The 22876-nt window shown below is 53.2% G+C and overlaps 4 protein-coding genes across 5 annotated transcripts; 1 reads left to right on the top strand and 3 right to left on the bottom strand.

The window, feature by feature from the left end:
- Positions 1 to 163: 163 nt before the first annotated feature.
- Positions 164 to 9739, bottom strand: POLDIP2 (DNA polymerase delta interacting protein 2). 2 transcript variants are annotated; one of them, XM_035027737.1, is made up of 11 exons: positions 9500 to 9739; positions 8047 to 8128; positions 6209 to 6306; positions 5403 to 5499; positions 5162 to 5237; positions 4840 to 4947; positions 4256 to 4392; positions 3422 to 3448; positions 3121 to 3246; positions 1756 to 1835; positions 164 to 1211 (listed from the first exon to the last, which is right to left on the bottom strand). In XM_035027737.1, the coding sequence occupies exons 1-11, from the start codon at positions 9658 to 9660 to the stop codon at positions 1097 to 1099; spliced, it is 1107 nt and encodes a 368-aa protein (XP_034883628.1). In that variant the 5' UTR covers positions 9661 to 9739; the 3' UTR covers positions 164 to 1096. The 2 variants fall into 2 exon arrangements, with proteins under 2 accessions (XP_034883628.1, XP_034883629.1); XM_035027738.1 differs by lacking the exons at positions 164 to 1211; positions 1756 to 1835 and adding an exon at positions 1859 to 2001.
- A 109-nt stretch (positions 9740 to 9848) lies between these two features.
- Positions 9849 to 14137, top strand: TMEM199 (transmembrane protein 199). Its single transcript, XM_035027735.1, has 6 exons — positions 9849 to 10080; positions 11394 to 11467; positions 11802 to 11891; positions 12404 to 12446; positions 12659 to 12771; positions 13093 to 14137. The coding sequence occupies exons 1-6, from the start codon at positions 9870 to 9872 to the stop codon at positions 13186 to 13188; spliced, it is 627 nt and encodes a 208-aa protein (XP_034883626.1). The 5' UTR covers positions 9849 to 9869; the 3' UTR covers positions 13189 to 14137.
- Positions 14138 to 17050: 2913 nt separating this feature from the next.
- On the bottom strand, positions 17051 to 19489 carry SEBOX (SEBOX homeobox). The gene is made up of 3 exons (XM_035027734.1): positions 18260 to 19489; positions 17960 to 18120; positions 17051 to 17819 (listed from the first exon to the last, which is right to left on the bottom strand). Exons 1-3 carry the CDS (start codon positions 18288 to 18290, stop codon positions 17439 to 17441), a joined length of 573 nt encoding a protein of 190 aa, XP_034883625.1. The 5' UTR covers positions 18291 to 19489; the 3' UTR covers positions 17051 to 17438.
- A 113-nt stretch (positions 19490 to 19602) lies between these two features.
- Positions 19603 to 22635, bottom strand: VTN (vitronectin). Its single transcript, XM_035027733.1, has 8 exons — positions 22389 to 22635; positions 22176 to 22295; positions 21779 to 22099; positions 21560 to 21699; positions 21147 to 21303; positions 20800 to 20952; positions 20037 to 20384; positions 19603 to 19799 (listed from the first exon to the last, which is right to left on the bottom strand). The coding sequence occupies exons 1-8, from the start codon at positions 22450 to 22452 to the stop codon at positions 19687 to 19689; spliced, it is 1416 nt and encodes a 471-aa protein (XP_034883624.1). The 5' UTR covers positions 22453 to 22635; the 3' UTR covers positions 19603 to 19686.
- Between the last annotated feature and the right edge of the window lie 241 nt (positions 22636 to 22876).

The raw sequence follows: 22876 nt of genomic DNA, 5'->3' as shown, positions 1-22876 counted from the left end.
GCGGTGCTTGCGGTGCTTCGAGCTGGGTCAGCTCACTGCTGTGGACAAAGTTCTTGTATTCTTCCCGCTCATCAGCTTGTGTTCGCCCCAGTCGGAAATCCTACTGCACTCAGTTGCCCTGCAACCCAGGCTCCCCCTGGTGGAGGATTAAGGACAACACTAATAAGGGCTGGAACTGAGATTTAATATTATTCAAGAATAAAACGACCTCTTTTAACAATCACTATGGTAGTAGGGAAGCAGGAATCTCTAAGATTCGGGGGGAAATGCAGCACATTTCATCTCTGGCTCTTGGAGATTTGTGAGCGGCTCAGAAAGTAGCTTGGCTCAGTCCCCTCCTCGGCTAAGTTTCTGCATTTGCGGTCTGGAAAGGCCTGACAGACAGAAGCTCGCGGCTGGCAGGCCTGTTATTCCAGGGAACTCACACTGCTTGCCTCACTCCTTCCCAGGCCCAAGGAGGCCAGCGATGTCAATGGTGGCCAGTGCTGAGAGCCCGAGCCTGATGCTGGCCTCCTGCTCAGCATCTGGCAGAGGGTAAAGAAGACAACAGGAGTCCAGTCTAGTCCCCACCCCACTGGCTGAGAGGCACAGTGACCCTGGGAGACGTCCAGCTAAGCCCCAGCCTCAGGAGAGAAAGAGATACACTCTAGTAGATGGGGCAGTTTGCTGGAAAGGCAGCAAGGACAGCAACCAAGGGCCCCCACTGCGTCAAAAAGGGAGCCTGAGACCCCGGGGGCAGAAATGGCGAGGGGGGCCAGGTGTGCACTGGTTTATTGACCAAACCTCATATTCCAAACAACTTGTGTGACAGGCCAGGAAACCCCAGGCCTGTGGCAGCTGAACACAAACGTCCTGGTGGAAAGGTTTACTGGAACACAGTGTAGCCAGGGCTTACGGGGGAGGCCAGCCTTGGAGGAGTCCTACACAGGTCTTCTGGAGAAAACGATTATACCCACCCACCAAAAAAGAACCCCACAATCAAATGGCGCAAACGATAAAGAGACCCACTGTGGCCCATGGTGGAGAGTTCTGCAGCAATTGTGGGATGAGAGCTGTTCTTCAGGGGCCGAGCCTAGGCACTCAAGCCTCAGCTGGCCTACCAGTGAAGGCCCGAGGGTGGTGTCTTCTCATCTTTATTGCTTTCTAGGGAGAAGGGAGGGATCCGGACATCAAAGTGGGAACCATCAGGCCTCTCGAAGCGGAACGTGCCCCTGTGCGTCAGAGAGAAGCTGGGTTAGAGGGAGTGAGGGCTGAGGCCCTACTGAGGATCTTGAGAGCCCAAGGCCCTCAGCTCCGGAACTGAACACAGCAGGATGAGGGAGGATGGGCTCTCTCCAGCCTGGCTCATGTCAGGATTAACACTGGTCCAGAAACCCGAGAACCCTTCCTGGCCCTACATGAAAAGAAGAAACACAGCTGCCCTGATTCTGGCCCTTAGATGTACGCTGCATAAGCTACCCAACCATACTTTCAGGTTAAGGAGTGAACCACCAGGGGAAAACCAGCTACATGGGCAACTCAGTGCAGCACCAAACCGTCAGACCTCTTGGGCCTAAGTCCTTAGTCCATGAAATCACAGGAACTAGAAAACAGAAAAAAATCAGACAAGTCCCACCCAAGAATGAACAGCAGCTAAAGCTCCATCTCTAGATGTCACCTGGCCCAGAATTAATGGCAAACTCTGAGCTCTCGCTTTTCTGAGCTGCGGCTGCGTGTGTGGAGTCGAGGCGCCCCGTCCCACGCGAGCCCACTCACCACATGTGGCCGCTGGAAGCCTGCAGGGAGACGTGGCTGCTATACTGGAATGCGGGCTGCTCCTTGGATAACACGGGTTCCTGGGAGGGTTCAGGCAAAATCCGTAAGGCCGGGCCAGCTCCCTGTACCCCGGGGCCACACGCTGCCAGTTCATCAGGATGATGCCCCCTCCGGCCTCCCACAATGACTGCGGGCCAGTACCACCTCCCGGAGCACGGCCATTGACGTGGGCCTTGCATTCTGCTTCTGGGAAAGAGAACCTCACACTCAACATCCGAGGCCACTGGGCAAAGATGCCGGGCATAGGACCTCCTCTGTAAATAGCCCTTCCAGAGTCCATTCACGGAGTGCCTGAGTGCCAGGACCAGGGCGGTGTTCTGCAAACCTTTGCTGACTTAAATCTCCTGGTAATTATGAGACTAATAGGTGTGACTCCCATTTAACAGGAAGAAACTGAGGTTTTTGGTTAAACTGGCCCAAAGTTATGTGGTGAGTAAACCACACGTAGCTGGCATTCAAAGCCAAACTATCTCACTCCAAAGGCCTGTTCTCACTCAATATCCCACCCTGCTTCCCAAGCCCGTGCTGATGGGGATAAATACATGTTAAATGTGGCCACTGGCCATTTCTCCTGACTCTATTTCTCAGGAAACAGGGTGGGGTAGTGCAGGATTTGCAAAACCAGATCTCTTCTGGACCAGCAGAGGCGGCAGGTGTGTAAAGAGGCAGAGGAAGGGGCGCCTGGGTGGCTCAGCCGCTGGGCGTCTGCCTTCAGCTCAGGTCGTGATCTCAGGGTCCTGGGATCGAGCCCCACATCGGGCTCCCTGCTCCGCAGGAAGCCTGCTTCTCCCTCTCCCACTCCCCCTGCTTGTGTTCCTGCTCTTGCTAGCGCTCTCTCTGTCAAATGAATAAATAAAATCTTTAACAAAAAAAAAAAAAAAAGAGGCAGAGGAAGGACAACCAGAAGCAGAGGTTCGGCGGGGGGGGGGGGGGGGGGGGGGGGGGCAGGGGGCGGAGCCCACCGAAGGGCACTCATGTTCATATGTTTAATAAGGCTCCATGCTGGCAACAAGGACTCTACACAAGTGCGGATGTCAGACACCCTTGGATTCAGATCCAGGTCCTGCCACCATCAGCCACGGCACCATGCGCTAGTTAACTCACTTCGCAACCTCTCTTCATCTGTGAATCAGGCTGTAAGAAACCTATCTCATAGGGTTGTTGTGAGGTGTCACCCAGAACAGCCCAAGGCATTCACACACTGAGCCTCTGTCCCTAGCCACAGAGGAGAGGAGAGCAGGCACTCAGCCCCAGGCCTGCTGGGAAGGACCAGAAACTGGGCATTATTAGCCTGATGATGCTCACCCTTCCCACCACGCCTCGGCCTCGCACTGTCTCCAAGGTGCCAGATAAACTGAATATCCTCCAGTGTCGCTCCCGGAGCTGCACCACGTCACTGTCGAGGTTCTCTAAGCGGATACAGTAGCGCCACTGTGGGGGGTGGAGAGAGTTCACAGCTGAGAGAGAACAGAGCTGGGCTAGCCCACCCAGAATTCTAGGAAAGCAAAAGGCAACAAAGACGGACACCTGCAGTGCACAGGCCCTCCCGCCAGAGGCAAACTCCCCCCCTCCAAACCCCCACCCCCACCCCCAGGCACACACTCACCCAGTAGACATGGGAATTCTGGGCTTCCTGGGGAAAAAACAAAGAATTTAAGTCCCAGAGGGCAGGACCAAGTCTGTTCCAATCAACAGCTCTCCAACTGAGTAGGTGTATTCCAGAAAGGTTGCAGAGACAGAACAATGTCACGAGTGTCTGTGGGATGGTGACTGGACTACGGCCAACAAGCCCCAAAGAAGGCAGCCTCCCCTGGCCCCGTCCCTGGCCTCCCTCCTCCTCATCCCGTCAAGATCACCAACGGAGCTGGGTGCCAATGGAAGTCAGCCACAGGGCCCCCTTCCCTTTCTCACCAGTCTTCCAGATAGCTGCTGCCCCCCCCCCCCCCCCCCCCCCCCCCGCAATCACTCCTGGCTTAGGCCACCTTCCTCCTCCTCGGCCCTCCCAGGCCCAACACTATGACAACACTTGATGTGCTCTCTGCTAACCTCTCCCACTACCATGAGCTCCTGAAAGGCAGGGACAGGGTTTCATGTTTATTTGAAGCTCACAGCCAGGCAAGAAATAGCTCAATAAACATCTGACTAATGCATACAAAGTGTGAAGATCAGCCTCTACTTATTTAAACAAGTATGTGTGTATTCTTCATAAACAGGAAGGCTTTGAACCAGAACAGAAGGGAGAGTCAGCCTGGAGGACTCCGTCCCAGAACCTGAGGGTCTCGCTGCTCCAGATCTTGGGAGTCCACCCAATACGTGCAGCACTTGGAAGAACCACTAGGCACATGGTTTAAATGTGGAACCCACTCCACAGTCACCCTGGGGATACCACAGAAAATCTGGGGGCCCACCCCGAGGGAAGGGGCCCAGGCCAGGTACATACCCTCATGCCCATGTAGAAGGGGATGACGGTGACACGAATGTTCTCAGTCGTTTCCCGGTGGACATCAGAGAGCTCCAGCCAGGGGTGATTCTTCTCTTGCCAGGCCCGGAGTGTCTCCCGGGCCACAAAAGGGGGTGCTGGGGCAAAAGATAACTAGTTAGTCCAGGCCAGAGTCCCGGGTGTTCTCCAACTGCCCCTCCTAGAAAAATCTTCCGAGTGCCAACCCAGGTTAACGAGGCACCTGGACCTGAAGCAAAAGCACAGGCCGGAAGAAGGCACCAGGCCAGAATAAGCCCCGAGCAGCTACGGGACATCCTGGGAAGAGAAAGGGGCTGGGAGTGAGGAGCCCAGGTCTTCAGACCCTACTGTAACCTTGACCTTGCCACTCACTAGCAATCAGCCTTCTTCTCATCCCTGAGCCTCACGTTTCATATCTATTAGGAAGAGATAATAGCCATCGGCCTGATAGATCTAATGGGAGGTTGAATAAGGTTGTGGATATACAGCTTTGAAGTTACTTCTGTGATATTATCCTTTGAAGAAAAGGCTCTCCCATTCCAGCTTCCCTTCTTGAGAGAGCTCACCTTTTGTCTGGTCATACAGAAGAAATCTTTCAAACAGCTCGTGCTGGATGGGAACCTGATCAGTGGATGTATAGGGAAGGATGTCTTCATGGCTGACATAGTCCAGGCCTGGCACAGAGAGGGAAAAGAAACAGTGAAACTCACACAGGAAAAGGGAGGAACAAGGCTGAGAAGAAACACAATGCCCGGCCTTGTCCCAAGGTGGGACAAGCCTGGCACCATCACTCTCAGCTTCTACAATCCCTCCTAGCAGATTAAAGGACATTGGAAAGGCATCAGAACCTTCTCACTGAGACACACCAGATAGATGCTCACTACTCACCTGGGATGGCATAGAGGGCCCGGCTATCATCATGGTTAGCCAAGAAAGTCACAGCTTCTGTCTGAGATCTCTGAGACTGAGGCAAGAAGTGAGTCAGAGATTTTCTTAGTCACTATCCAGTCCTGAGAACTTGGGGCCCAGGGCTGGGCTCTCTTTGACCCTTCTCCCTCCCTCTGTCCCCATCAGGTTCAGGCCTTTCCCATGGAAAGAAACCCCAGACCCAGCCATCCTGCTTACTTACTATATGTGGACAGTCTCGGGCATCAATCAGCACCTGATAGTAAGTGTGAGTTTTGCCTTTCACCTCCTTAGAACCATGGCCGGCAGGATTCTCTGCTCTAGAGGGTAGGAGGAAAAGCCCAAGATCACCCCAAGAGAAGCAGAAGTGGTGCCTGCCCTAGCTCCCTACCACCTCCTTACCTAGACAGACTAGTTAGTGCCTGATCTGAAGGGGCTTTGGCATCAGCTGGGTACCTGCTCAGCAACACCAGGCCCAGCCCCTCCCCAATCAGAGGCCAACAAGGAAATATGGAGGACCCATGGCACAGAGTCTCCATTTGCCTTACTCTCTGGCTGCTTCTTGGAAGAAGGGAACCATGTTGAGAAAATCAAATTGCTGGTTCCATCCCTGAAGCCCCAAGTACCCCACTCTTCTCACATCCCTGAGGTGGTGTATGATTACTTAATGGAACTAGGCCTTTTCTTTTTTAATGTACTCTAGTGATAAGAAATTGAAAGAAAGATTCTAACTGAATGTCAAAAAATCAAGAAAATTAGTCCCTCAACGCCTTCTGGGCTACTTATAATGCAAATAGAGAACAGCTTGGGAAAGCATCCTGGGGAGGCCTAAAGGGACCCTCTGGCTTTTAAGACTGTCCCTGGCACTCAGCACTTTTGTCTCCATGGTGTCTGGAAAGTACTCTGGGACTGTTCCGATGGCCCAGGAGGATGTTGAATTCCACCCCCTGGGACCCCAATTACTTACGTCAGCCATGAGTCAGGCCTCCTCCTGAGGGTACTGTGAGGCACAATGACAGGGGTACTTACTTTTCTGGAGCTGCAGAAGCCACATCCCGGTCATATAGTCTGGCCTGCCAGGGAAACAGGACGACACCTCGGTAGCCAAAAACACTATGAAGGAAGAGCTAAGAGGAAAGAGAGTCTCAGTGAGTGTGCAGTCCACAAGTCCTTCCAGGTGGGACTCAGACCGCTAAGCAGCACGAGTAGCTGCAACCCCAGCATGAGGTCCTGCCGATCTTTCTCTTGAACTCTGTAATCCACCCCCACCAGCTTCGGAACACTCTTACCGGCACACGTCTACGGCCATCCCACCCTGAGCACGCCCAATCTCGTCGGAACACTCTTACCCCCTCTTCACCTGGCTGACTTCTGCTGATCCTTTAGACCGTAGCTTACAGCTCTAGGAAGACTTCCCTGACCTCCCCTCCACTCAGCACAGTGCATAGCCACTGACCCCATCGTAATTCCTTTCTTTTTTTTTTTTTTAAGATTTTATTTATTTATTTGAGAGAGAGAGTGAGAGAGAGAAAGAGCACAAGAGGGGGGAGCAGGAGAGGGAGAAGCAGACTCCCTGCTGAGCAGGGAGCCCGATGCGGGACTCGATCCCGGGACTCCAGGATCATGACCTGAGCCGAAGGCAGTCGCCTAACCAACTGAGCCACCCAGGCGCCCCGTAATTCCTTTCTAGACTGCCAACTCTACGAAGGCACTACTTTCTGGTTCAAGTCCAACGCCCAACACCCGGTCCGCTATAGGCATACAAGAAAAGGGGAGTGGGAAGCTGAATAAACAAAAAGTCCTTACTTACAAGGGCCCTAAATCTCAGTGGATCTGGCACAAAGTTGATACAAAAACAAGAGCCTCACACCCACAGCGTATGTTACACTGCAATCAGTTCAACTATGACAAAGTATTAAAGGTTTGCTTTCCTTTTTTTTTTTCTCTCTCTTTTTTTTTTCTTTAGAGAGGGAGGAAGGGGAGAAGGAAAGGGAGAGGGAGAAAGAGAATCTTAAGCAGGCTCCACACCCAGCACAGAGCCAGATGCGGGGCTCAATCCCAGGACCCTGAGATCATGACCTGAGCCCAAACCAAGAGTCAACCGCTGAAACTTCTGAGCCTCCCAGGCGTCCTCAAAGCTTTTCTGAAAGCTCCCCCCACTGGCTTCCCACCTTCCACTAAATTACAGGATTCTTCAACAACCTGGCCCTCTCCTCACTTTGGTTCAAATTATCTGTCCTGGGCGCCTGAGTGGCTCAGTCGGTTAGGCGTCTGCCTTCGGCTCGGATCATGATCCCAGGATCCTGGGATGGAGTCCCGCATTTGGCTCCCTGCTCAGCGGGGAGTCTGCTTCTCCCTCTCCCTCTGCCCCTCCCCCCTGCTCATGTGCTCGCCCGCTCTCTCTCAAATAAACAAAATCTTTAAAAAAAATCATCTCTGTCCACACTTACTTGGAAAGGGTACCCACTGACACATGAAAAGGATTCACATCCAGGAAAACAGAAACTCCATCTTAAAAAATTTGTGATTCTGGTCTGGCACTAAACATCAAGGCAGAAAACCATAACATTCAGGCCTATGACCAAAACTGACCCTTTCAGAAGCAGGGCGCACCCTGAAAATGACAGATGAGGGGCACCTGGGTGGCTCAGTTGCTAAGCATCTGCCTTCGGCTCGGGTCATGATCCCAGGGTCCTGGGATCGAGCCCTGCATCAGGCTTCCTGCTCGGCGGAGGCCTGCTTCTCCCTCTCCCACTCCCCCTGCTTGTGTTCCTGCTCTCACTATCTCTCTCTGTCAAATAAATGGAAAAATCTTTAAAAAAGAAAGAAAGAAAAGAAAATGACCGATGACCCAGCCCAGCACTCACCTGCCCGGTCTCATATTTTCCGTTCTGTTTTGGCACCTCAAATACACCAACCGTCTCCAAAACTTTGCCCTCTGGTCGGTTCCTGATTAGGAAGGAAAAGAACAAGCAGCTGAAAAGCTGAGAAGGTAATGGTACCTATCCCATCAGAAAAAGCTACTAGGAGACTGAGGGGCCAGGCAGTGAGAGCAGCGAAGGGCCAAAGCAGTGTGGCAGGTGAAACAGGTAAGGGTCCTCACAAACCACCACTCCAGATTCTGCCTTTCCCCCTTTGAGGTCCAGCCACAGGCCCTACCTCAGTTTCTGTGTTAGGTCTGACTGCTCCCTGATCACTTTCTTCTCTCTTCACTCTCAGCATTCCTCATATCATGCCCTCGCACCCTGCTTATTTATACCCCTTGCCTCTATTTCCTCCCTGACCCACCCTCCTGACTTCCCACAGCATTTTAACCGCCCTTCCCACCTTGCATTTCTGTTATTTGTGCCCATGTCTTATCTCCACTAGAGACTGTAGGTTCCCTGGGAGCAATGCCTGTGTCTGATTAGCCGTGTTCCCCCTCAGAGCCACTGTGTGTGAAATATTTGTTCTGTATAACTCCATCTATGTCTACCCCTGGAAACTGCAGCCTTCACCCTGCCCTTGAACTGCTTAGCAATCCTCTCCAAACATCCTAGTGCACTCCCTGCATTGCACCTAGTAGACTCTCAATCTAGTTTTTGTTCAGACTCACGTCACATTTCACAGGGATCTTACACTGCAAATACTTATCATCTCTCCCCAATACGAGTGTCTAATCTCAGCCACCAAAAGGTCAGTTCTCTCAGTGGTCTCTCTGGACAGGGCTGCTCTTTCTGGGGTCCTTTCAAGGTCTGCTATTCTTAGCATTTTGGAGATGTGAACCTTATGCTTCCTTCCTCTCACTTGATCCTCCAACCCCAATTTGACCTGCCTGTCCCATCGCTAGAGACAATGCTTACACCATTCCCCATGGCCTCAAGCCCCCTCCCCAAGTCACACAGAAAGAACCAATCTCCCCAAGGTCACGCTGAAACCCGGAACCCACGCAGGGCTCATTCTCAAGAGTCCAGTTTCCCACTTCGAGCATCTTTCTGAGGGTGGCTTTGTCCCAATCCGGGGCTGGCGGTTCAAGTCAAGAGCCCTAGGGCTTAATTAAAAGGCTGCCCACTAACAACAGCGCTCGAGATCCCCATTTGGGGAGGGAGGATTCGCTCCGGGAGGGTTACTAGCTCCCCCTCAGAGCCAGTCCTGCGTAACCCAGGGCTCTGGGCCGCGCTCCCTTCTGTTCCTGGCACACATCCCAGGCAGGGCAGGTCGGCTCCCGGCCGGAACCCTCTCCCGGGTCGAACTCCAATCACCCTCGGCCGGCCGGGCCTCCTCCCTGGATGGAACACACTCCCTGGGCTCCACGTACGGGCCCCGCGCTCCGTCCCTCACCGGGACGAGAGGTGCCTCCGCGTCGTCGTGGTCGCCTCTGGTGGGAAGGCCCCAGCTCCACCCGACGCACAGAGCGGCCTCGGCCCCCGGACCCCGGTTAGCGAGCGGGACCACCAGCGGCTGCCCACGGCCAGGGCCCGCCGGGCCACACAGCCCGCCATATCCCGCCAGAGCGCCCGCTCGGCTGTTGACACGGGGCCCAACCCGCCGCCGGAGGCGTTCTGCTCCCGCCCCACACTGCCCCGCGCTGCGTCCCCGCCCCCTTGGCCCTCTGCCCCGCCTCATCCCGCCCCGTGAACTCCATGCTCCTTCCGGCGCGCGATGGGCGGAAGTCCCGGCGCCCGGTCACCTGACCGTAGGTCCGCTAGAGATGGCGTCTTGCTTGCTGGCGGGCGAGCGTTTGGTTCGCGCTTTGGGACCCGGTGGGGAGCTGGAGCCAGAGCAGCTTCCCCGGAAGCTGCGGGCAGAACTTGAAGCCGCGCTGGGGAAGAAGCACAAGGACGGTGATCTTTCCAGTGGCTCCGCGCGCCTCGTTTCCTTCCGCCTGATCCGAGAGCTGCATCAGTACCTGAGAGAGAGGGGTGAGCCGCAGTCTCCAGCCCGGACTCGCCTCTCTTTTTCCAGAGTCTTTTCCCGCTTTAGTCTTTTCCCACCTCTAGCATCGTTGTGAGGGGGGAAAAAAATCCATCACTCTCCTCCACCCGCGGAACGGTCGTCTAGCCAACCCAAGAGTCACCTCATAAACCGTAGGACAACCCACTCCAACAGCTTCCATGGAGATTTCTCGTGGGTGACAAAATTTACCTGTGCCGTTTCTGCTCTCTTGAGAGTCTCCTCTTCACTACCAGGCCGCCTTAGGGCCGCCTGACCTTTGAGGAAGTCCAGTTCTAACCCAGTAACGCCGCACAAGTTCAGTTTCTTCCTTTTAAGCCACATTAGAAAACAACTTAGGATAGTGAGCTTGTCCTGTTTGGGAATCTGGATTTCTTTGCATCTCAAAAGCAAGTTAAATCTGGGGCGCCTGGGTGGCTCGGTCGGTTAAGTGGCTGCCTTCCTCTCAGGTCATGATCCCATGGTCCTGGGATCGAGCCCCACGTCAGGGTGGGGCTGAGCAGGGAGCCTGCTTCTCCCTCTCCCTCTGCCTGCCTCTCTGCCTACTTGTGCTCTCTATCTCTCTGTCAAAAATAAATAAATAAAATCTTTTAAAAAAAACAACTTAAAAAAAAAAAAAAGGAAGTCAAATCTGATAGTTTCTTTTTTTTTTTTTCCACATAGAATGATGGAAAGGTGTGTTGAAAGACCTGAACTGGGAGTAGCATCTGAGTTTTAGTCATAGCTCTGCCACAAACTCCCCTTGGAGAAGTCGTTTCTCATCCTTGGGTCTCAGTTCCCTTAACTGTAAAGGGAGGGACTAGGACAAACTGGTTTGTAAGGTCTTTTGTCAGAATTAACATAGCCTACCCAGAAGTAGGGTACCCTTTGTAGACTGCACAACTACTAGAACTATTGGAAGTAAAAAGTTATCTTAGAGATCATCTAGTACACTATTCTCTGAGTATTTAGCATCACTGTGACTTAAACCTATTTAGGGCATTTCTATTGTGGCCACAGTGTGACTTAATCTAAATGCAAATGTGAGTGGCTTACTTGTTAGCTGTGACATTGGCAAGATAATTGAGAGCTGACACTTAGTCAGCTGGGCGCACTAGGAGATATTTTTGTGGAATTGTCCTCAATTCTTCTCAGTTGAAAATGATCTTGGAGATGAATTAAGATAGGGATGGGCATGTTTTATTTTGGTAGAAAAAATAGAAGGGTCAGACCCTTTTCTGATCTTAATCCTTCAACCTTAGTCCTATGCATCATTATGTTTGTAAAAATCTTTTCTTCCCAGGTTCCACACTATACCTTCATGAGCTCCTAGAAGGCAGTGAAATCTATCTCCCAGAGGTTGTGAAGCCTCCCCGGGTATGTAAGGGATATATTTCTGAGAGTGGGTGTTGGCTGAATTGGACTTACTCACGATACATTCAGATTTATGAATCAACCTTCGGGCTCAAAAATTTGTCTTTTAAATCCTTGAGAGCTGGAGTGGGGGAACCAGATACTGTCCTCCTTGCTTGACAGCTTGGAAAACAGATCCCCCCAAAAAAGTTTCCAAAGCAGTGGAGGCAGAATGAATGCATGGGTCTCTTGGCACTCTTTAGCAGTGCTTTGTCCCCTGAAACCAATGAACCAATGATTGTGACATGGCTTTCTAGCAAGCCAGGAATACCCTTCTCATTTGATTTTTCTGCCTCAGAACCCAGAGCTAGTGGCCCGTTTGGAGAAGATTAAGATACAGCTGGCCAATGAGGAATATAAACGGATCACATATAATGTCACCTGTAAGGTAAGGGCCTGCTCTTCAGTACAAGGCCTGAGTAACTCCTGAAAGCAGAGCCCTGTGCTGGGAAGAGGTACAGAGGGAAAAAACATCATGGAAGCTTGGATTTATATGAGTCAGGGACCACAGAAGCTCTGCTGCATACAAACCTAATATAATTCCCAACTCCTTTACTGAGACTCTGGGCTCAGATGGTGACTGATTCTTAAAAGTCATAGAGATGGAGATAAGCCTTGGAGCCTTTCTTCTGACAGGGTTCCCTATTGTTCTGTGACATGCTCCCACCCTGGAGCAAGAGAGGAGTAGATGGGTACTGGGAACCTATGTCCTTTCTCTGAAATGCTGGATCTGTGGTTCAGAAAAAAATCCAGCTGGTCCCCGACAACAGAATCCATGGAGAAGGCAGAGTTAATGTGTTGGGAAATAAAGAGAGCAGAGCCCAGACTGACAAATGGATACTCTCTGGGCTGCCTCTGAGCTGCTGCCATTTGGAATCATTTGTGTTTTCTTTTTCCCAGGATTCAAGGCATGGTGGGACTCTTAGTGACCTAGGAAAGCAAGGTGAGGTACTGGGAAATCACATTGCTAAAGCCTCTCCCTGGGAGGGGTTGGTCATGGCACTTCTTCCCACCCCAGTGCTCTGGGTTTAAGCCTGAGCTATTCAGGCTTGCTGTTTGAAGGAAACCCAGTTGATGGGGGAGGCAGCCCTGAGATAAGAGGGCCTTGTGGAGGATGCTGACCTAAAGGTTTCTTTCCTGGGTTCTTCCCCAAAGTGAGGTCAGTGAAAGCTCTGGTCATCACCATCTTCAACTTTATTGTCACGGTGGCAGCTGCCTTCGTCTGCACTTACCTTGGAAGCCAATACATCTTCACGGAAATGGCCTCAGTAAGTATAGGCACTGGGCAGGGCAGGGTGCTCCGGGTGGGAGTGTTGGTGGGAGAGAGAGGACGTATGTGAAGGTGCCTTGAACAAGTTAGGTGTTAAGCAAGTAGTAAATTTATGTAGTAAACAAGAGGAGCATTTGAGCTGTCCAGCAGTCATGGGAGTATATAATAACCTCAAGAGAATCCAGATCCTATTTTCTTCCTTTCCCCCCAACTTACGGGTCCCCGCACGCCCCCCCCCTCCATATTTACTAGAGGTGCCAGAGGCTGCAGAGCTGGATGCTGCCCTGCATCCCCTAAGCCTGGTTCTCTCTCTCCCCAGCGGGTACTGGCTGCTTTGATCGTGGCCTCTGTGGTGGGCCTGGCCGAGCTGTATGTCATGGTGCGGGCGATGGAAGGCGAGTTGGGAGAGCTTTAACTGATGGGTCATCATCAAAGTCTGGAGCAGGTTTCGGGAGACTCCAGGCTCCCAGCTGCCAATCACTGACTCTCAGTCAACCTGTCAGGCCCTTTGTCCACAGCTCTGGTTAGTCAGAGGGCCAAGCCAAGGCCACCTGCTCTTCCTGCCAAAGCCCCGTACTCTGTCAATTTTCAGAGGGGCAGTAAAGGAGAGTCAGACAACAACTGAAAAGAACTGGTCTTTCAGTTCCTTCTCCTGAACCCAGTGCCCATCTGCCTTCTCTAGTCCATCTGGGCACTGCCAAGGCTGGGTTTTTCTCCTTCAGGAGTAAATAGAATCCAGGTCTTCCCAGAAGTAGACCATATTGCCTTGAACTTCCCCAAGTGCATAAATCGATGGTCACCCTTGCTCCACACATCCTTGATGCAGACCTGTAATTTAGATCAGTAACCTCCAAAACAGAAAGGATTCCTTTTCTCCAGTTTGTGTCAGAAGAGGAACTGATCACAGGACATCAAATAAGAGAAAGGTTGGTACAGGATGGTGAAATTGGGAGCTAGGCAGCTGCCTTTCCGGAATCTTAGTTTCGGTCTTCATCCTCTGCTCGCCTTTTTCAGATTTTCTATATGCTTCTGCCTGTCTCTACCACTCACCAGCCCTCCTTAAACTTCCCACCTTTCCATCACCCTTTGCTCTGCCTCCAAAAATGAAACCAGTTTAGATGGCAAAACAGTATGTCTGCTTTTAATTGAAAAATCTCTTGTGCTTTGTGTGTGTTGGTGGGAAGAGTATGCCTACTGTGGATTGTCTCAGCTAATAAAGGGAGACGTTCTTTGTAGATCGGGACTGTTTCCAGATTTAAGTGTATATGTGAATATGAATAAGCATACGCATGAATACGTACATGTAATATATTATGAATACGTATACATATCATCATACATAAGCCTAACGGAGGATATTTTATGTAGGTTCTTAAAATATTTGGGTTTGGGGGGGCGCTGGGTGGCTCAGTCGTTAAGCGTCTGCCTTCGGCTCAGGTTTGATCCCAGGGTCCTGGGATCGAGCCCCACATCGGGTTCCCTGCTCATCAGGAAGCCTAATTCTCCCTCTCCCACTCCCCCTGCTTGTGTTCATCTCTCTCTTTCTCTCTCTGTCAAATAAATAAGATCTTAAAAAAAAATCTGGGTTTGGGTGAGTGCAGAAAATAGTTTATAAACATGCACAGTTGAGTAATTGTTTTACGTGATTACTTTTGGTCTTCATAACAATCCTGGAGGTTGGAAGAGGAAATAACTTTAGGCCCCTTTTCCCGAAGACAAAACTGAGGCTGAGAGAAATCAGATGACCAGCTGTGGTTTTTCCTCTGTTAAATGGAGCCAAAGACTGATAGGTTGTTCTGAAGTCCCCATGTAATGTTAAACTTCAAAGAAATTAGATTAGCGGTATACTGATAGAATCTGTGTAAAGGTACTTAAAAACTGTCAGTTTTTTATCTAATAAATATTTATTGTATCCACTGCATTCTTATTTCAAATCTTGTGACAACACACAAGCTCAAAGATTCCTTAGTTTTGATATTTGTTCAGGGTCTGTTCCTAATGGTTCCTATATTCCTTTCCATTTGTTCACACTATGAACTCCTATGGTGTTTTTTTTTCCCCAGGGTACTCTTCTGTTCTTAGAAATTACACACTTAGGGGGCACCTGGGTGGCTCAGTTGGTTAAGTGTCTGACTCATGATTTCGGTTCAGGTCATGATTTCATGGGTTATGAGATTGAGCCCTGCATCAGCTCTGAGCTCAGTGGGAAGTCTGCTTGAGTCTCCCTCCCTTTCTCCCTCTGCCCCCCCCCCCCACTCTCTCTCTCTGTCTCTCAAATAAATCTTTTTAAAAAGGAGGAAAGAAATTACACGCTCATGGGTTCAGTAGACATTTGCTCTACAGTGCTTGCTAGTTTCTACTGGGTACATAGCCAGTCTGAGCTTCCCCAGACAGTACATGAGAGAGGGAAAGTTTCATTCCTTCTGTTCCACCATAGATGACTTTGTTGAGAAATCTTAGAAGTTCTGTTGTTGGTTGAAAGAAATGTCAACTGTGAGAAAAAAGTTAAGATGGCATTTTATAATGTTTCTAGCAACCCAGACCATTTAAGACTGAGTTTAAAAGCTACACTGAATGTTTGTGGAGATTTGTGGCTATCGTACTTTGCTGAACTCTGTGGGCCAGGTAGCGTGTGGGACCACATAGCCTTCAGCGTTCACACCCCCCAGATACCTGGATTGGAAGGTTGGAAGGCTTGTAAATGTTAGATAAAGAGCAGGCCCCCTCAAACAGCTTCTGCCGCAGGGTGTCTTCTCACATTGATATTGGGGTCATTCCACACACACACCCGTTTCACTAGAATGGGGTCCTTACCTTGATCCCAAGCCCCTCCTCACAAGTCAGCAGGCTTCTGTGGCCTTGAACACTTTTGAGAACTGCTTTATGAGCCAAGTACTGTGCTAGCTGCTGGAGATCAAAAGGTAGAAGACCTAGTTTCTTTTTTTTTTTTTTAAGATTTTTTTTTTAAATGTATTTATTAGAGAGAGAGTGAGAGAGCGCAAGAGGGGGTAGGGTTAGAGGGAGAAGCAGACTCCCCGCCGAGCAGGGAGCCCCATGTGGGACTCGATCCCGGGACTCCGGGATCATGACCTGAGCCGAAGGCAGTCGCTTAACCAACTGAGCCACCCAGGCGCCCAGAAGACCTAGTTTCTGCCAAGGGATTCTTCACCGTGCAAAGTGTTTTTCCGCGTGCAGGGGCAGAGTTGGAGATAGCAATAAGGTGGCCTGTCCTCTGGTTCTCGTCACAGAGAAGAGCACTCTCTCTGCTCTCAGCCACTTCCTCCATCTCTCACTACCCCATACTTTTCTCCAGTGCAGTCTGGGCCCAGGGCTTCCCAGGGCAAAAGGGGAGTTCTTGGCAGGAGGCCAGAGGATCAAGAAGTTTGGTGTCCTCCCAGTTTCTCCTAGCCTGCTGTATGGAGACGGAAGGCACCTCCGGTGAATTGAGAGCTTTTATAACGCATCACACCACATGAAGCCCTTCACTTAACATTATTGCTTCTCATTCCTCAAATGGAGAGAAGACAAGTATTATCACCCCCCATTTTTTGCAGGCTCATAGACTTTCAGAGAGTTGTAAGGTTACATAGCAGAGCCAGGATTTGAATCCAGCCCAGACTGATTGCAAACTCCATGCTTTCCTGGAGCAGAGCAGCTCCAGAAATGGAAGCAGCTGGAGCGGCCTGGAAGCCGTGGGAGCAGGAGCAGAACGTGCTGGCAGAGGCTCCCATCTCCCAGCCAGAGCCCTAAGCCCTTCAATTAACTGTCCCTCTAATCCCAGTAGAAGCCTGGGTAATGCCTCCCACCCAGGATCTGTGTGAAACCTGGCCCTATTTAGGGATTAGGTGATGGAGATACATCTCAAAAGCAAACGGCACTTGTCCCCATTCATTTGCAGCACCCAACAATCCCGATTAAGTGTATAGAGTTTGGGTTTTATTTGGAGATTAGTTGGTATTACAGATGATGGTGATACAAAAACCCAAGGTTGCCAGCGCGCACGCCCCCACCCCCCACCCCCCACCCCCCGCGAAATCTGTCAGGTTGTCTCCACAGCCTCAGGTCAGAGGGCAGCCGATCTGATCTTTGTGAAAATTAAATGAACATAAGCCCTGGGCTCCTCTTTCTACTTTATTACTTTAATATCACTTCCTCTTCAGATCCATGGTTCCAATTCATTTGTCCAGGTGGTGGCAGGTCAGAAGAGGGGGCCCTGGTTCCCAGCAGGCTGGAATTCATTTCCGTGCTCTCCTCACCGAACTCACCTAGCAGCTAGCTAATGGCCTGAAAGTGAGGGGCGGCTGCCCGTTCTTTGGAGGGAGGAGGTGTTGTCAGCCGGGGTGAGAAGAATTGGGGGCCAGGCCTGGCTCCAGAGAGGTGGACAACCCGGCCCTTACCCATCTCTCTGAAGGTACCTCCTGCCATGGTGATGGGCGTAGGCTCCAGGAGGGGCAGGGCGCTGTGTAGCAGGAGCCAGGCCCTGGGGACTCTGGGCCAGCCTGGAGGACAGTGGGAGGGAGGGATGCCTCAGCTAACCTTCCTTCTGATAAGAGAACTCCCTTGTGTAACAGGTGGGGTGGGGGATCCACTTCTGATGTCTTTAGTCCTAAGGGGCAGGGTGGGCCGCAGAGCCAGAGGAGCGGTCTCCCAAGTTCTAGGCTTCGATTAGGAGTGGTCCAGGTTGGTGACGATGGCGGAGGCATAGATGAGGTCAGATAAGCTGCCCAATGAGGTCTGGGGAGTGGCTCGCTCTGAAGAAAGGTGGACCCCTGAAGCCCCAGCTGGTCCCCATGGGGCTACAGCTTTAGCCCCTGCCCAGCCCTGCCCTGGACTCAAGCCGGGAGCTGGGCAGGAGGCATGTCGACTCATTGAGGCACACTGAGGTGTGCTGTTGGAGGACGGAAGCTGGCCTAGTGTTCGGGGCTCCCGGGCCTGCTGGAGGGTGTCTGGAAGAGATCGGGCTCTCTGGGTGTGCTCGGGCCTGGGGCTTAGGCCTCCTGCCTTCCTGTTCTTGAGTCTCTTGGCCCGGCGGTTCTGGAACCACACCTGATAAGGGAAAAAGGAATCTCTTCTGGCTTCAGCTCCCCCTTCCCCAGCTACAGGGAAAGCAAAACCTGGAGGCGGGATACCCAGAAAAAAGGGACTGTGCGAGAGTACCCCCACCCTGAGAGGGGGTCACTGCTCACCTGTATCTTGGCCTCAGGAAGGCAGGTGACCCGAGCCAGGTGCTCACGGGTGCCGATGTCAGGGTAGGGCCGTGCTGCAAACGCCCGCTCCAGCTCCAACAGCTGCCCCCTGCTGAAGGTGGTCCGCTTTCTCCGGGGGGAACCCAACCCACTGGCATGGCCTGCGGGCCAGAGTAGGAGTCAAGCCAGTACTCCCTGCAAGAGCCTCCATCCCAGCCTCAAGACTCCCAGCCGACTCTGCTCCCTCGCTTCCACCTTCCCCACATTCTCCCCCTGCCCACCCTTTCCCCACCAGATCACCTGGTGAGGATGCATCCACAGGGCTGGCCATGGAGCTGGCGGAGAATGAGGAGCCAGAGGGCCATGCCAAGGCTGTGCCCGCACCACACCCCTCCTCCTGGCATTTTATCCTGCTCAGAGGGTTGGCCCCGCCTCCAGGAGGGGAGAGGTTTCATGTCCAGCTTGAGGGGAGCGGAGCTGTCCCAGAGGAAGGAGGGGAGGCCAGGGTCAGTGTTGGGGCTTGTGTGGGTATGGCTGGAGCAAAACTTCTGTGGCCCCTGCTCCTCCGGGGCTTCATAAAGGAAGCCGGTCCGAGCCCTGCTCCTCGCACCGCGGACTCCAGCAGTCTGTGTCTGAAATCCTGTATTTTGTGAAAATCTTCGTAGGATTCCTTCCAGGAAGCCGAAAAAATCCCTCTCTCTAGTGCTCCCAGTGCTTCACCTGCCCCTTCTGGAGCCCTCAGTGCCCTGGCGCTGGCTACCTTTAAGGGAGAGTGGGTGGAGTCCTATGCCACAACCGAAGGCTGGGCAGGATGAGGATGACAGGGATGGCAGGTGATGACAGGGATAGCAGGTGAACTGCAGCCACCCCGCCCTCAGCAGGGCTGGGGAGCAGATGTCACTACCAGCTTGCCGTCAGGTCTGCTTTAGAGACTCGTCTGCATCCAACCCTTTGAGAGCCCAAATGGGCTTCTTGGAGTCCAGGAACCTAGAACCAGAGGAGGTTCCACAGGTACAGTCAAGGCATTCTAAGAAAGATGTTTGTATTTGCAGAGTATCATCCTTGTAAGTCTTTAGAGCCACTTTTCTAAGAGAAGTGGGTGCGTTTGAATTTCTTTTGTGTTCTTGCCCTTCCCTCTCCTCTGACTTTCAGTACCGCACACCCCAGACCCAAGACAGAGTCCTCAAAGAAAGGCTCATCCTAGGGGTGGGTTTGGGGGAGCACACCAGTTCCCTAGGCTAACCACATTGCAGGCTCAGGATGGGCAGGAAAACTAAGCCAGAAGCCTACCTCCCTCTGCCCCTTCTCTATCCTCCAAGACCCTAGTCAACTCCAAGAGGCAAAGCAAGCCCAGGGCTAGGAGGGGCACTTGGTAGCTCCTGTCATCATCAGTGGGGTTCAAGCTCCTGCTAATGTTGGTAGGTTGGTAGGAGCTGCTTAGTTCAGGAGGAAGGCTAGCACTCATGAGGCCCTCCTCAGCCCAGAGCTTTTTGGGTTCATGGAGAGGGCCTGAACTCAATGTGGACTGGACACAAGGTGGCTCTCCTCCCCCAAGACATTGTGACAGCCCAGCCTGCCTTCCTTTCCCCAAGCAGATCCCTGTCTCCTGCCTGTCCACCCCAGTCAGGACAGTAGTCTTAAACTCAGGGTCAAGGGATCTTTATTGGGCTGGGAGGAAGAGGTTGAGGAAGGAGCAGTGGAGGGCCCAGCTGTGTGGGCTCAGATTCCTACTGGTGGCCAGGGGCTGAGCAGCCCAGCCAGTACTGGGCGATGGAGCGTGGGTAAGGAGGGCTCACAGTGTCCACTCGCCGTGTACGAAGGTTGACTCGGTAGTACTTGTCTGGAAGAGAGGTCGGGAGAGGGTGTGTGAGACCCAGCCTGGCCCTGCCCAGTCCTGCCCTGCGAAAGAAGACATGGGTCTCTCCTGGAAGGGTAAGTGAACATCCAAAATGCAGCTAAGGACTCCCACCCTGGCTTTCTGGAGTCAGCACCCAAGGGCCATGTTCAGCCCATGGGGGATCAGGGACAGCAGGGAAGACCCAGCCAGACAAGCTCCAAGGATGGCAGAGGCTCCCACCTTGTGAGAAGAAGTAGACACTTTGGATGGGCTCGCAGGCAGCAGGCACAAGCCAGTCCATGTCGTAGTCATCATAGTTGTAGGTGCCCAGGCCGCTCTCCTCACTGGAGAACCAGGACAGCCAGGTTGAACGGGATTGCCGCTGGGGGTTCTGGCTGCGGCTTCGGCCACGGTGACGGTTACGGCGTGAACGGTAGCGCTTACGGCTACGCCACTTAGACTTGGGCTTCTTGGCCCAGGATCGGGGAGCTGAGCCCGAGATGTAGATGCGGCCGGCCATGGCCGCATCCACCTGCGTGGGCACACCAAGCCAGTCCTGGCTGATGAACCGGAGCTGTCCAGCACCACCTGTGGCAGGGGATGGGTTAATGAGAACCCTGGGGGCCTGTAGAGTTCATCTGGTGCCCAACAGTGGGCTGTGTGCCTTGCCCAAGGACACCGCAAGCTCATGGCAGAGCACAGCACCCGGACCCTCTGACTCCCTGTTCAGTGCTCTTTCTCCTGGCCTTCCTCCACTACAGCCCTCCCCACTTGCCTCAGCCACGGTCACTCCTGCTGGCTATGCCCTTGGCTGTGCTAGGCAAAGTCCAACGTGTGGGGTCCAGGTGGACCTCCCCCCAAAGGTCAACAGAAACAAAGTCTGGCCTGAGCAAACAGCTTTTGATCCATAGCTCTGCAATCACAGCCCCCTCTGGCCTGCTGTGCCCTGCCCCTCCCCAAAGGGTCCCAGGAGGAGAAAGCGAGACTTGCCCTCCCTCCATACCAGAGGGTCTGCTCCGGAAGAGAAGCTCGAAGAGAGTCTCCCAGCTGTCCCTCTGCAGCAGGGCAAAGTGTTCAAACACGGCAGACAGGGAGCTGCCTTCACACTCCTCCTGACGGGGTTGCTGCTGGAACTCGTACTCCCAGTACTGTCTCCCTGAGCGGGGAAGCCGGTGGGGGGGGGTGGAGGGGGGAACATGTGAGCAAGGCTGGAAAGCCAGCCCCAAGGCTGCTGAAGATAGGAGCTCCTGGCAGGAGGCAAGCCTAGTTTGACCCTGCCCCTAGAGGAGTGTGGAGGCAAACCGAGACCACCCCCCTGCCTGCTCTTTCTCGCACCCACTCCCTTAGTACCCTTAAAGAAGTAGACCCGCTCCCGGCCACTGTAGCTATGAGCAGGGAGAGCCAAGGCTGCATCCACGTTGTCCGGAATGCCCTTGAAGCCTTCAGAGATGTTGCGGGGGAAATCTGGGTCCAGGACACCATCCTCGAAGCGCCAGTACTGATTACCCTAAGGGGTAGAGAAGGAGGAGGGAGTGAGGAGGAAGCTGGCTGGCACAGGCAGAGTCCCCCACCCAAGGCAGCAGTCCCAATTCTAGGCTTGTCGCCCGGGACATGGAGCCCTGGCCTTGCCTGTCCTCAAGAGCCCCAGTCAGGGACCACAGGCTGGGATTCAGCCTTCCTGCCCACCCTAGTCCTGGGCACAGCAGCCCTCCACCCCTGCCTAGACACCCTTGACCCTGACCCACAGCCCCTGGGCCCGGTACCTTGAAGAGGTAGGTCTTCCCCTGACAGTTGATGCGAGTGAAGGCAGCATCAATGGGGCCCTCAATGCCCCAGACATCTTGGATAAGCTTGGGGTACCCAGGCCTCACTCCCTCTTCATCCAGCTCATAACAGTACCGCCCTAGAGTGCGGGAGGCTGTGTGAGGGAGGGGATGTTCCAGGGGCAGACCCCTACCCCCAAGACGTGCCCCTGGAGTCACCTCGGAAGGCAAAGAGGGAGCCATTCTTGAGGTCAGTGAAGGCGTCAAAGGGCTTCCCACTGCATAGCTCCTCCTTTGCTGGGGACTCAGGGATGTCTTCGGCATGGGTCTCAGGCTCTGAGGTCTCCTGCCCAGTTTCTGGAGCCTTTTCTTCAGTGATCAGAGTAGGTACCTGGGCAGGAGACTCCTCACGCTGGGTCTGCAGGCCAGGGCTCAGCATGGTGCTCTCCTGCTGTGTGAGGACACTCCCTCTCGACCCCTCGGGGTAGTCAGTGGCCCCGTACTCATCTTCTGGCAGAGTGAATACATCCCCACGAGTCACTGCGGGCAGAGTGGGTGGTGGTGAGTGTCCAGCTGCAGAGGGGACCCCTGGCCCAGCCAGCCCCTCTGGACGCACCTTGGGGCTTGCACTCGGTCACATAGTCCTCGCAGCAGCTCTGGTAGTAAGAGCAGAGCTCGTCACACTGACACTTCCTGTCGGCGTTGAAGCCCTCTGTACAGCGGCCCATGCAGGACTCTGTGGGGAGGAGGTGTTAGTTGGCATGGCTAAGCCCGGACCACCCTTGCCCACCCTCCATTGGCCCGAACAGCCGCCAATCCCCTCTTGCACCTTGGTCAGCCAGAACAACGCAGGCCAGCAGGGCTAGCAGCAGCAGGGGCCTTGGGGAGGCCATGGCAGGCCCCTAGCTTCTAGCCAGGTGAGCTGGGCTCTGTGCTCCTGGAGGGAGGTCTCCACTTCGATGCTTGAGGAAGGGAGGGCGAGGTGGGGACTGGGAGGGCAGGAGCCAGAGAAAAAGAGCTGTGCCTTTTCTGCTGTTTGCTCAATCTCTGGCCCAGCCCCCAGTGCCCTGGGCCCCAGAGGCTGCTGCAGCAAAGGGTCACATTCCTGGAACTCCGGGCCTGGGAGAACTGTGAATAGGATCCTTGCCAAGCTCCGTGTCATAACAGAAGGGAAACAGCACAGTGGATCTGGAGGACATAAAGAAGGCCCACTGTGCCACTCACAGGCTGTGTGACCTTGGGCAAATGGTTTTACCTGCCCTGGCTTTCTTTTTGGTTAAGTGAGATTAATAATTCTTGCCTCCTGTTGTGGTGGGG

Source organism: Mirounga leonina, unplaced genomic scaffold (genome assembly GCF_011800145.1).
Source record: "Mirounga leonina isolate KUSES-001 unplaced genomic scaffold, KU_Mleo_1.0 Mir_200, whole genome shotgun sequence".
Classification (NCBI taxonomy): Eukaryota; Metazoa; Chordata; class Mammalia; order Carnivora; family Phocidae; genus Mirounga; species Mirounga leonina.
The sequence above is the reverse complement of the archived record's forward strand: the minus strand, read 5'-3'. Positions and strand labels throughout refer to the sequence as shown.